The sequence below is a fragment of the Salmo salar genome, chromosome ssa09 (genome assembly GCF_905237065.1).
Source record: "Salmo salar chromosome ssa09, Ssal_v3.1, whole genome shotgun sequence".
NCBI lineage: Eukaryota > Metazoa > Chordata > Actinopteri > Salmoniformes > Salmonidae > Salmo > Salmo salar.
In genome coordinates, this window is record NC_059450.1 from 89,224,051 (window position 1) to 89,238,271 (window position 14,221).

Sequence of the window (14,221 nt, forward strand, 5' to 3'; positions counted from 1 at the left end):
CAACCTATCGCTCTCTCTCCAGTAAGATACTATGTTTTGTACACTTCTGTTCTGTTCTCATATTAAGTCATTATCGTAGTGTATGTTCTAATATTAAAGTCATTATCATATTAAGTTGACCATTGGGGCTTTCTCCAACACAGTTGTCCACACCCATCAGGTTTAATGTATTGCTGTGGGGATTGGTTGTCTATCGCGCTGGTTTCTACACACACGCACACGCAATCAGACACACACACACACTTCCATTTTCTGATATCTACACCAGTGGAGGCTGAGGAGAGGATGGCTCATAATAATGGTCGGAATGGAGCAAATGGAGTGGCATCAAACACATTGAAACCATGTGTTTTATGTATTCGACACCATTCCACAAATTCTGCTCCAGCCATCACCACGTGCCTGTTCTCCCCAATTAAGGTGCCACCAACCTCCTGTGAACTACACACTTCAGATAAATGTTCTGATATCTACTCTCACACTTCAGTACAATGTTCTGATATCTACTCTCACACTTCAGTTAAATGTTCTGATATCTACTCTCACACTTCAGTTAAATGTTCTGATATCTACTCTCACACTTCAGTTAAATGTTCTGATATCTACACTCACACTTCAGATAAATGTTCTGATATCTACTCTCACACTTCAGATAAATGTTCTGATATCTACTCTCACACTTCAGTACAATGTTCTGATATCTACTCTCACACTTCAGTTAAATGTTCTGATATCTACTCTCACACTTCAGATAAATGTTCTGATATCTACTCTCACACTTCAGTTAAATGTTCTGATATCTACACTCACACTTCAGATAAATGTTCTGATATCTACACTCACACTTCAGATAAATGTTCTGATATCTACACTCACACTTCAGTTAAATGTTCTGATATCTACACTCACACTTCAGATAAATGTTCTGATATCTACACTCACACTTCAGTTAAATGTTCTGATATCTACACTCACAGTTCAGATAAATGTTCTGATATCTACACTCACACTTCAGATAAATGTTCTGATATCTACACTCACACTTCATTACAATTTTCTCAGAGTTCATAGTTTTCACCATCAGAGGGAGTCATTGCCAACCTTGTGGTACCCGGACACCTTCTGATGCCTATTACACAGAGGTACAGCCCACACCTCTGTCTGTCCTGTAGTCTCTTCTCTAGTAGGGTGAGTGAGTGGTAATACATGGTTGGTGTACACAGTATGGTGAAAGACTGTTTGGTTGATATTAAGACTGAATGAATGAGACACACTAACTGTATGATTGAAATTGAAACAGTGAACGTTAGCTAGGGTTGGGGTCAATTCCATTTCAATTTGGTTTACTTGCTGAATTGACGGGAATTTAAATGGAATTGACCCCAACCCTGCTGTTAGCTATTAAAACAGCCAGTCTTAGCTGAACCAGAGGCCAGCACAAGAGAATCTGTTTCCATCTCTACCTGTCTCCATACCTCCCTCTCCCTTTCTCCCTCCATCTAGGAGGCCCTGCTCTCAGCCCCATGTTTGCCCCATGTTGACATGTCAAATATTTTAGGGGGAAATAAGAGAAATTCCCACACACAGAGACACTCTCACACACACAGACACACACTCACTGTGTGTTTGTTGTATTAAAATTGTATTTTCCAGGGAGAGAGAACGGTGGGTCAGGTCATTCACAGCAGACTGAAGCCCAGGGAGAGAGAATGGTGGGTCAGGTCATTCACAGCACACTGAAGCCCAGGGAGAGAGAATGGTGGGTCAGGTCATTCACAGCACACTGAAGCCCAGGGAGAGAGAATGGTGGGTCAGGTCATTCACAGCACACTGAAGCCCAGGGAGAGAGAATGGTGGGTCAGGTCATTCACAGCACACTGAAGCCCAGGGAGAGAGAATGGTGGGTCAGGTCATTCACAGAAGATGGACAGCAGATATAGAGGAATATTGTTTTGTTTTCTATACAGGGATCTAGTCTATTCAGGTAGAGTTTTTTCGTGTGGGAATCGGTATATGGAATATTGGAATTTGTCTGTTGGGATTTTTGGGGAACCTGGCTTGGAGTATGGCGATCCAAAAATGGAGCCAGAATGGGAATATGGCTCTGAACTCCTTTTATAGAATCGGAAAATAGCACGTCTGTTTTCATTAAGAACAAGCTTATCTTTATCTTTTAGTCATTCTATATCCCAGTCAATGTCTGGATGGAAGTATGTTTCTGTGTCAATAGTATTTATGATTGACACTCAGAATCCTTTTGAGTATACTATCTTACCGACAGGTAGTTATGGCTAAACATCTGATTTACAGAAGTTGAATTAAACTGTCAATACATTGCTCACAATTGATCGATCAAAAGAAGACAGAAAAAAATGAAAAAGAGAGAGAGAACAAAAGAGAGAGAGAAGTAGTATGTATGCAATAACAAGGTCATTTGATATTTACAAGGATATTTATGCAATCCCCCTCATGTCCTGTGCGTGTGTCAGGAGTGTGTGTGGAATGTGTGTATGTGTGTGTGTGTGTTTACACACAACAATGGATTGGAAGGGTGTGTGTCCTCTCCTAACAAAAATACAGGATGAGAGGGACAAGTCTTCAGGCCTTGCATCCTTTCTGAGTTTACTAAACAGCATAGATAGTTCATGACTGTTTTAGTAAACACAGACGTGTGTGTGTGTGTGTGTGTGTGTGTGTGTGTGTGTGTGTGTGTGTGTGTGTGTGTGTGTGTGTGTGTGTGTGTGTGTGAGTGTTGTTTTTTTCCAGAAGGAGGGCGGTTTACCCTCTGTTTTGCCTGAAGACATTGAAAGTGATGCTGTCTTTCCCTCAATCTTCTTACATTTTAGAATAATGACACACACACACGCACACACACGCACACACAGTCTGCAGTCCATTATCCACATAGTTGCCAATCTCAGCCTACCCCCCCTTCTGGGTTTACTGTTTAAACACTCTTCATTCTAAAACCAGCACCCACTTAGAAACTGTAACGGTCATGCTTGAACAGGTGTCTGTGTGTGTGTGTGTGTGTGTGTGTGTGTGTGTGTGTGTGTGTGTGTGTGTGTGTGTGTGTGTGTGTGTGTGTGTGTGTGTGTGTGTGTGTGTGTGTGTGTGTGTGTGTGTGTGTGTGTGTGTGTGTGTGTGTGTGTGTTCTGTTAGTTAAACAGGTGCTATGTGATGTGTGGGGGTGAAAGTCACAAGCAAGGCAGCAGGTTTATCTGAGAATGTATAGATTTTAATCCTACTGCAGTGTTGATCAGTACCATCCTGGGACAGCTGACATATACCTCCTACTGCAGTGTTGATCAGTAACATCCGGGGACAGATGACATATACCTCCTACTGCAGTGTTGATCAGTACCATCCTGGGACAGATGACATATCCCTCCTACTGCAGTGTTGATCAGTACCATCCTGGGACAGATGACATATACCTCCTACTGCAGTGTTGATCAGTACCATCCTGGGACAGATGACATATACCTCCTACTGCAGTGTTGATCAGTACCATCCTGGGACAGATGACATATACCTCCTACTGCAGTGTTGATCAGTACCATCCTGGGACATATGACATATACCTCCTACTGCAGTGTTGATCAGTACCATCCTGGGACAGATGACATATACCTCCTACTGCAGTGTTGATCAGTAACATCCGGGGACAGATGACATATACCTCCTACTGCAGTGTTGATCAGTACCATCCTGGGACATATGACATATACCTCCTACTGCAGTGTTGATCAGTAACATCCGGGGACAGATGACATATCCCTCCTACTGCAGTGTTGATCAGTACCATCCTGGGACAGATGACATATCCCTCCTACTGCAGTGTTGATCAGTACCATCCTGGGACATATGACATATACCTCCTACTGCAGTGTTGATCAGTACCATCCTGGGACATATGACATATACCTCCTACTGCAGTGTTGATCAGTACCATCCTGGGACATATGACATATACCTCCTACTGCAGTGTTGATCAGTACCATCCTGGGACAGATGACATATACCTCCTACTGCAGTGTTGATCAGTACCATCCTGGGACAGATGACATATACCTCCTACTGCAGTGTTGATCAGTACCATCCTGGGACAGATGACATATACCTCCTACTGCAGTGTTGATCAGTACCATCCTGGGACATATGACATATACCTCCTACTGCAGTGTTGATCAGTACCATCCTGGGACAGATGACATATACCTCCTACTGCAGTGTTGATCAGTACCATCCTGGGACATATGACATATACCTCCTACTGCAGTGTTGATCAGTACCATCCTGGGACAGATGACATATACCTCCTACTGCAGTGTTGATCAGTACCATCCTGGGACAGCTGACATAGACCTCCTACTGCAGTGTTGATCAGTACCATCCTGGGACATATGACATATACCTCCTACTGCAGTGTTGATCAGTACCATCCTGGGACATATGACATATACCTCCTACTGCAGTGTTGATCAGTACCATCCTGGGACATATGACATATACCTCCTACTGCAGTGTTGATCAGTACCATCCTGGGACATATGACATATACCTCCTACTGCAGTGTTGATCAGTACCATCCTGGGACATATGACATATACCTCCTACTGCAGTGTTGATCAGTACCATCCTGCAGTGATTATTGGGTGCGTCAGCATACTCTCCTAAAATACAGATTATGTAGCCTAGTCCTCAATGTCACTCTTTGCAATATATAGTGCACTATTTTTGAGCAGGTCCCACATTTCCTTTAGAAAAACACTGCTTCATCCCTGACCCCTGTTGCCCATGTCAGATTAACGGTCTAAATGTATTTGTATTTTTTTCGTAACTGTGTCAATTTGACAACGGCTAAAAGATTACACTCCAGAACCCCAGATTTGGTTTCTGTTCTGTTTCAGTTGGTTGGCAGATGTACACAGACAGACAGGCAGGCAGGCAGGCAGGCAGACAGAGAGTTAAACGGATCAACCACCATATTTTAGGCGACACACTGACTGAGTGACACCCTATTCCCCTATATAGTGCACTACTTTTGACCAGGACACATAGGGCTCTGGTCAAAAGTAGTGTACTTTGCATAGTGTAGGGTACCATTTGGGATAAAGCCACAATCATCCTCACATCGTAAAACTGGGTTTGAAAAAGACACCGAAAACCTGTATTGGCAGGATAAATAAGTTATTTAGCCAAGAAGTAAATTTCGGATGGAAATGTGCATGTTGAAACATGAGATATTTGAATAGTGTTACAATATAACTTTCATTCTTTCACTGATCTAGTGGGTAGGCAGGTAGCCTAGAAGTTAGAGAGGTGGGCCTGTGTGTGTGTGTGTGTGTGTGTGTGTGTGTGTGTGTGTGTGTGTGTGTGTGTGTGTGTGTGTGTGTGTGTGTGTGTGTGTGTGTGTGTGTGTGTGTGTGTGTGTGTGTGTGTGTGTGTGTGTGTGTGTGTGGTTGCTATAGGTATCTTCTTTGCATAAAAGCTTGGCAAGGCAGTGATTCTCAAAACGAATCCTCTGGTTTTAGACTAATTTCTTCCGCCAAGAGATTTCATGCTTCTCAATTAAATGTATTTAGATTAGATATGCATATGAGAACAATACAATCAATAAAATCAACACAGGAACCATCAAGACCGACCTAACAGCAGCATTAAGGTGGGGATAAGGCTGGGGATAGGGGGCGCAGTCATAAGCTCTTTCCTGGTTTCTGTTCCTTTCTGTGTACACACTACAATACAGTGATGCTGCCGGTCTTTCTGTTCCTTTCTGTGTACACACTACAATACAGTGATGCTGCCGGTCTTTCTGTTCCTTTCTGTGTGTACACACTAAAATACAGTGATGCTGCCGGTCTTTCTGTTCCTTTCTGTGTGTACACACTACAATACAGTGATGCTGCCGGTCTTTCTGTTCCTTTCTGTGCGTACACACTAAAATACAGTGATGCTGCCGGTCTTTCTGTTCCTTTCTGTGTACACACTACAATACAGTGATGCTGCCGGTCTTTCTGTTCCTTTCTGTGTGTACACACTAAAATACAGTGATGCTGCCGGTCTTTCTGTTCCTTTCTGTGTGTACACACTACAATACAGTGATGCTGCCGGTCTTTCTGTTCCTTTCTGTGCGTACACACTACAATACAGTGATGCTGCCGGTCTTTCTGTTCCTTTCTGTGCGTACACACTACAATACAGTGATGCTGCCGGTCTTTCTGTTCCTTTCTGTGCGTACACACTACAATACAGTGATGCTGCCGGTCTTTCTGTTCCTTTCTGTGCGTACACACTACAATACAGTGATGCTGCCGGTCTTTCTGTTCCTTTCTGTGCGTACACACTACAATACAGTGATGCTGCCGGTCTTTCTGTTCCTTTCTGTGCGTACACACTACAATACAGTGATGCTGCCGGTCTTTCTGTTCCTTTCTGTGTGTACACTGTACATTACAGTCATGCTGCCGGTGTTTTATTGGCAAATAAAGGTCTAGGAGTGCCAGAGATGGAAATGTATCAAAAGTTTTTATTTGGATACAAACTGCTCTACAAATACTTTGAACAGACTATATATACTTAATACTAACCAACAACTAGAATTACAATTTATCCTGAATGTACAACAGTCTCTAACTATTTACTTTGTATAATTTGTGTTAGGTTTAGTAGAAGTAATAAAATATCTACTCCAATATTTTCAGACATAGACTTCCTCAGGTACAACTGTCTTGTCCTTTTATCATTGAAAACAGGCCCACAGTGGCTCGAACCTGCTCATACCAGGGAACTTGTCCTTTTTGTCATTGAAAACAGGCCCAAAGTGGCTCGAACCTGCTCATACCAGGGAGCTTGTCCTTTTATCATTGAAAACAGGCCCACAGTGGCTCGAACCTGCTCATACCAGGGAGCTTGTCCTTTTATCATTGAAAACAGGCCCACAGTGGCTCGAACCTGCTCATACCAGGGAGCTTGTCCTTTTATCATTGAAAACAGGCCCACAGTGGCTCGAACCTGCTCATACCAGGGAGATGGTTATGTTCAAAATATGTGCCAATGTAGTACAATGTTTTAGTGTGTAAGACATATTATCTTGCTGCAATAAAGGACTATCTTTTCATCTACCAGTCCTTGCTCATTTTAACTTTCAGTCAGCACTATGGAGGTAGGGAGGGGAGTGGTGGGGACAATAGGTGATGTTTCACAGTTGTCTCTTATCTGACTAACAGGCTATATATCTTACATTATTCTACAACTTGCACATGAGAATAGTCCCTCAACCCTCTCTCACCTCAATAGTCAACCCCTATGAAGTTACAATAGTGACTTCATTAAACAAGCATGTAAAGTATCATTTGCACATGTAAAATATGAGTTTCACTGTATACTGACTTTTGTGGTTGCAAAAATATTTGCAAACATGTAACTTTTGTTGAGAATAAATGTGTAACAGTGTAGGTTCCGTCCCTCTCTTCGCCCCAACCCGGGACCCTTGCACACATCAACAACTGACAGCCCACGAAGTATCGTTACCCATCGCGCCACAAAAGCCGCGGGCCTTGCAACGCAAGGGGAACAACTACTTCAAGTCTCAGAGCGAGTGACGTCACTGATTGAAATGCTATTAGCGCGCACCACCGCTAACTAACTAGCCATTTCACATCGGTTACAAATGCAACAACAGTTGCAAGCGCATAACGTGAATAAATATGACAACACGTACAAACATGTAAAGTGATATGTGAATACATTCAGGAAGATTTGCAGGCATGCAACTACATTTCAGAATGAATGCTACACATTTACTAATCTTTCTTCTGTGAAACAAAACAATATTTTCCAATGTCGAATCTGTGCGCTGAGAGTTTTTGGCACTAATTTTGTGACTAACCTGTGCCAAAAGTTTTGCAGCTGTAAAATAGAAAAATATGCAAGCAAGCAGCACACAAAAACACGAGTTCTGGTGGACAGGGCTTTTTCTTTTTTCAGGTGAAGTGTTGTCATTCTTGAACGTGCTTTCACGATTTATATCCGGTCGGGAAGCTCGCTATCCACTGTGATAAATATGGATCACATTTGTTCAAATGACTAGCTAGCTAGCTAAATGATATTCACAGAATTTGAAAGCTACAACAAGGCATTGGTTAGGAAGATGAAGGGAAGATTTAAAATGAGTCTTTCCATATAGCATGTTGGCCAATGGTAGAAAAAGTACCCAATTGTCGTACCTGAGTAAAAGTAAAGATACCTTCATAGAAAATGACTCAGGTAAAAGTGAAAGTCCCCCAGTCAAATATACTTGAGGATCAAAAGTAAATGCAATTGCTAAAGTATCAAATGTAAAAGTATAAATCCTTTCAAATATTCAGCAAACCAGAGGATTTTTTATTTTATTTACTGATAGCCAGGGGCATGCTCCAACACTCAGATATCATTTACAAATGAAGCATTCGTGTTTCATGAGTCCGCCAGATAAGAGGCAGTAGGGATGACCAGGGATGTTCTCTTGATTAGTGCGTGAATTGGACCGTTTTCCTGTCCTGCTAAGCATAAAAAATGTAAGGAGTACTTTTGGGTGTCAGGGAAAATGTATGCAGTAAAAAGTACATTATTTTCTTTAAGAATGTAGTGAAGTAAAAGTAAAAGTTGTCAAAAATATAAATAGTAAAGTACAGATACCCCAAAAAACTACTTAAGTGGTACTTTAAAGTATTTTTACTTAAGTGCTTTACACCACTGCTATTGACATTACATGACTGGTTAGCTAGCTAGCTACTGTAGCTAGCTAGCATCAAAGCCTTCTGGCTAGCCTGCATCTACTGGTTCTTACATTGTGTCAGAGCAATAGGTCTAGCTATGTACTTGTCATTTGGTTGAGACTAACATTAGTTTAGAAAATAATTGTTTGCTCTGTGTATATTTGGTGTGTAGTTGGATGGCTTTGCTAGTTAGCCAACTGAGATCTCTGCTCAAGTTGGCTAATGTTAGCTAGCTTGCTGATAATGTTCTGAGGAGAACAGGCTAGCTCCCTGTAGAATCAAGACAAGAGGGGATGGGAAGAAGATTAGATGTGCATTTGTTTCATCTAGCTGATGCAGTACCTAGGTGAGTTTAGAGCTAACTGCTACGAGATAGAATATGAGAGATCTCACCTTTTTATTTTGATTAGCTAGCTAGATGTCAATGTCGAATTTGATCCAAATTTATCACAGTGGAAAGCTTGCTTCCAGACCGGAACCATGTAAAATGCGAAAGCACGTTCAAGAATGACAACACCTGACCTGATTGGTCGGAAGAAACAGCCCTGTCCACCAGAGCTCATGTTTTTTACAACTGCAAAACTTTAGACACAGGTTAGTCGCAAAATTAGTGCCAAAACTCTGAGTGCACAGATTCAACATTGGCAAATGTAATTTTGATTCATACAAAAAGATTCACTAGTCGCAAGCATGCAACTATTCTCAAATGTAGTTGCATGCTTGCAAATCTTATTGAATTTATTCACATATCAATGTACATGTTTGAAAGTGTTGTATTTATTCACCCATCACATTACCTGCATGCAACTGTTGTTGCATTTATGTTTGTAAATATTGTTTTCAACTACAAAACTCCGTATACAGGTGCAATTCATATTTTAAATGTGCAAATCATACTTTACATGCTTGTTTAATGAAGTCACTATTTTACCTGCATAAACCCCCTCCTTATCGCCTTCCCTAAATCCCAGTCTTGTCCAGTCAACAAGACTTGGAGAAAGGGGGTGAGTTATTGTGTGAGAGTAGAGAGAAGGGTGAGGTATGAGGATTCTCACCGTTTTACAACAGTCAGTTAGCCCTCCAGGCGTCATCTATCCATGCACCCATCAGTATATCCTTATCACAGTGTAGGATCGAGTTACCCTGACAAGCAGGTTTCCCTGGTTTGCTGGTCATCGTTTCTCTGACAGGACTGTTTCTGTCCTACCTGTGTGTTTTAGGAGGGTCATTTTTCACTGAAGGCTTGAGACCGTTAACCATCTTTCACAAAGATTTGTTGAGACAGATAACTCCCTTACAACACTAGGCAAGCAGGCTGATTTTTATTTCTGAGTTAACAAGAGTAAGACGATGACACTTCAGAGAACGTTTTCCTGTATTTTATTATTCTTATCAAAAACAACCATCAGACCAATGTTGGTATAAGCCATACCAGTCCTGGGTTCAAATACTATTTCAGGTATTTCAAATACTTTTCAAAGTAATTTCAAAACAATTATTCAGATCACATTTATTAGAAAAAACAAGTTGTTGAATATTGGAATTTATTTGGGAATATTCATATACACTGACTCATTACACTCCCATGCATTTAACCCAGATATTTAAAAAATAGTATTTGAAATAAATATTAGAAAAGATTTTCAAATTAAATGTGGTCAACTATTTGGTTTTTACAAATAACCATTAAAATACTCAAATAAAAATACTTGCTTTGAGCTGTGTATTTGAAAATAATTAAATACACAGCAAAATGTATTCAAATAACAAAACACATGTATTTGAACCCAGGTCTGAGCCATCCATAGCAAAACAATATTCTACAATGTTGAACAAATATGTTGGACCCAAGCACTCAGAGATAAAAACACATACATAAACTATAAAATAACATATATAAACAATAAAATAAACAGATTCAATACAAATATATACAAATTAAAACGGTCAGTCATGACAGTCAGCAATTATAGATGGTTAAACAGGTGTGTGTGCGCGCATTTGTGTGCATGTGTGTGTGTGTGTGTGTGTGTGCATGCGTGTGTGGGTGGGTGAAGCATCATCGATGCTGACTTGGCTGTTTCCGTGGGAACCAGGCCCTGCTCATCCTGCTGTCACACGCCCTGTCAGCTTTAACTGATTACTGTGTGTGTGTATGTGTGTGTCAGCAGATGGTTCAGTTCAGTCTCCGGTAGAATCATGTCTCTCTTTCTCACTCTCCTTTTTTAATGTCTTTAGACCTCTAGCTAACTTCTGCCCATCCCTGTCTCCCCCTCTATCAGTCTGTTCAGACCTCCGTGCCTTCCCGTGGGTATAGGATGCTTGCTGTGCCCAAGCCAGGGTAGAAATGCCCATTGAACTGGCTGAGGATGGGGCTGCTGTAACCCAGGGAAGAGTGGGTAGGCGAGGAGGAGAGGCCAGGGGGAGGCGGCAGCTGGGAGGCCCACTCTGAAGCACCCGAGCTGGGGGAGTAACTACCAAAACCCCCAGGCTGTGTAGGCCTCTGGGTCCCATCCAGGGTAAGGGTTATGGGGAGGGCCCGGTTCAGCGAATCTCCTACGATCTCATTGGCTCCCCCTGACACCACTCCAGACATCTCAGACAGGAAGCTGCTCAAGCAAGGGGCGGGACCTGTGGTTGAAGGGGTGGGGATTCTCTCTGGCGTGGGAGACATGTCGATCCCATGGTTGCTGGGGGGTTCGGGGCTCCCCCGGTTGTTGGGGTCACCTGGCTCCGACCCCCCTGACCCCCCCTCTCCTCCAGACAGCGAATCAGACTTCCTCTTCCTTTTACGACGGAAGTTTCCGTTGTCAAACATCTTCTCACAGTTTGGGTCTAGTGTCCAGTAGTTACCCTTACCTGGAAGAAAGAGAGGGAGGGAGGGAGGGAGGGAGGGAGGGAGGGAGGGAGGGAGGGAGGGAGGGAGGGAGGGAGGGAGGGAGGGAGGGAGGGAGGGAGGGAGGGAGGGAGGGAGGGAGGGGTAGATTAGAATGTGTTTGCAGTTAACACATGGATTATTGACTGCATCATCTACTATCATTACTAAACACAGTTCATCTACCGTTCCATCACAAGACTATTACACACGCTAAAGGCAAGCCTCAGTGGCTACCTAAAGTAAAGACACATGACAACAAAAGTAGACTTTTGACTTGACTAAAGATACACAGCAGATTGACAGTAGTCTGTCATGACAGATTTGGTTCTGTGTGCCAAGGTTAGATTCAAAATGAATTATTCAACCATCAAATACTGTCATATCTTAGATTGATTGGTTATTTTGTGGGCTTAGAACTAAAATAAAACAAAAACATAATGACGTCAGACTCTTACCAGGGTCGTCCTCGTCTCTGGGGACCTTCTTAAAGCAGTCGTTGAGTGACAGGTTGTGCCTGATGGAGTTCTGCCAGCCAGCCTTGCTCTTGTTGTAGAAGGGGAAGTTATCGGCCACGTACTGGTAGATCTGACTCAGTGTCAGCCGCCGCTCCGGGGCGCCGTGGATCGCCATGGCGATGAGGGCGGAGTAGGAGTAGGGCGGGCGGACCAGCTTCATCAGGTCTTCCTGTGAGGGCAGAGAGAACCAGCCCAGCTCCCCCCCAGGGACCCCTGCCCCGCCGGGCCCCAGGTAAGGCCTTTGCATCCCATAGTGCTGGGGAACGAAGGGGGGCCCGGGATTACCTGGGGGCCCGGTGGTGGCCAGGTATGGGGGAGCGTTGATGCCGGATCCGTTGAACCACAGGTAAGGATTGGGGGAGGAGGTGCTGTAGTCATAGGAGGTGGGGGTGGTGCGCTGGGGGCTGGGGAGCGATGGAGGAGGGTAGTAGCAGTCACTGTACATGCTGAGTTCTGGAGGTTCCTGGCCCAGGCTGGGGAACTGGGGGCCACAGCAAGGAGGAGACTGGCCCTGAGGTTCGAACGACGCCATGGTCAGTTAGTCTGTAGTCTCTCTCACCTCCTCCTGATTCTGCTGTGCGTCTGTCCTTGGGCTGTCCTTGTCGTCTCCTTGGGGACAGGTATGAATAGAGTCCTCAGTCTTTTCCTGGTGTCGGGATAACCTGAAAGTTTATATTTTCACGTTTGAATTAGCCTATCTTTCAACTGGCGCTGTTCTGGTCCTTGGAAGGTGATGACTGTTTCAGTGTCTGAGTTATGCCCCTGGGGTATCTCTCTCTCTCTTTGTCTGTCTGTCTCAATCTCTCTCTCTCTCGCTCTCTCTCTCTCTCTCTCTACTTGTTACCTGTTGACTATTTGCCCTTGCTCAATGTCAGCACTGTCACCTGTCCCACTCTTTTATCTGTGTCCCTGACAACACCCATTTCTCCTGATTGGTTGTTTAGCCAAGTGAGGATTTTGACAGGAGTGTCATTTTTTTCAATCTGTCAGTCAGTTCCTTAAGGCTCTCTCCCACCACAGGAATTCCCACTCTTTATTTATTTTTTATATATTTTTTAGAGGGTAGATCAGCTTTAATACTGCAGATAGATTGTAGCTTCCATCAACATAATTGTCTGCATCATTTCCAATCCCCAACATATTTTTTAGCAAATATATACAGTACCAGTCAAAAGTTTGGATACACTCATTCCAGTGTTTTTCTTTATTTGTACTATTTTCTACATTGTATAATAAAAGTGAAGACATCAAAACTATGAAATAACACATATGTAATCATGTAGTAACCAAAGAAGTGTTATTATTTTTTATTTGAGATTCTTCAAAGTAGTCACCCTTTGCCATGATGACAGCTTTGAACACTCTTGGCATCATCTCAACCGGCTTCATGAGGTAGTCACCTGGAATGCATTTCAATTAACAGGTGTGCCTTGTTAAAAGTTAATTTGTGGAATGTATTTCCTTCTTAATGCGTTTGAACCAATCAGTTGTGTTGTGACAATGTAGGGGGGTATAAAGAAGATAGCCCTATTTGGTAAAAGACCAAGTCATTATTATGGCAAGAACAGCTCAAATAAGCAAAGAGAAATGACAATCCATCATTACTTTAAGACATGAAGGTCAGTCAATAGGGAAAATGTCAAGTTTTTTCAAGTGCAGTAGCAAAAACCATCAGGTTCTATGATGAAACTGTCTCTCATTGGTACCGCCACAGGAAAGGACGACCCAGAGTTACCTCTGCTGCAGAGGATAAGTTCATTTGAGTTACCAGCCTCAGAAATTGCAGCCCAAATAAATGCTTCACAGAGTTCAAGTAACAGACACATCTCAACATCAACTGTTCAGAAGTGACTGAGTGAATCAGGCCTTAATGGTTGAATTGCTGCAAAGAAACCACTACTTAAGGACACCAATAATAAGAAGAGACTTGCTTGGGCCAAGAAACACGAGCAATGTACATTAGATCGGAGGAAATCTGTCCTTTGGTCTGATGTGAGATTTTTGTTTCCAACCGCCGTGTCTTTGTGAGACGTGGTGTGGGTGAATGGATGATCTCTGCATGTGTA

At 42.9% G+C, this 14,221-nt stretch overlaps 1 protein-coding gene across 1 annotated transcript; it reads right to left on the bottom strand.

Moving 5' to 3' along the window:
• Positions 1-10,125: 10,125 nt before the first annotated feature.
• LOC106612139 (forkhead box protein I1-ema-like) lies at positions 10,126-13,014 on the bottom strand. The gene is made up of 2 exons (XM_014213046.2): positions 12,096-13,014; positions 10,126-11,621 (listed from the first exon to the last, which is right to left on the bottom strand). Exons 1-2 carry the CDS (start codon positions 12,685-12,687, stop codon positions 11,050-11,052), a joined length of 1,164 nt encoding a protein of 387 aa, XP_014068521.1. The 5' UTR covers positions 12,688-13,014; the 3' UTR covers positions 10,126-11,049.
• Positions 13,015-14,221: the final 1,207 nt, after the last annotated feature.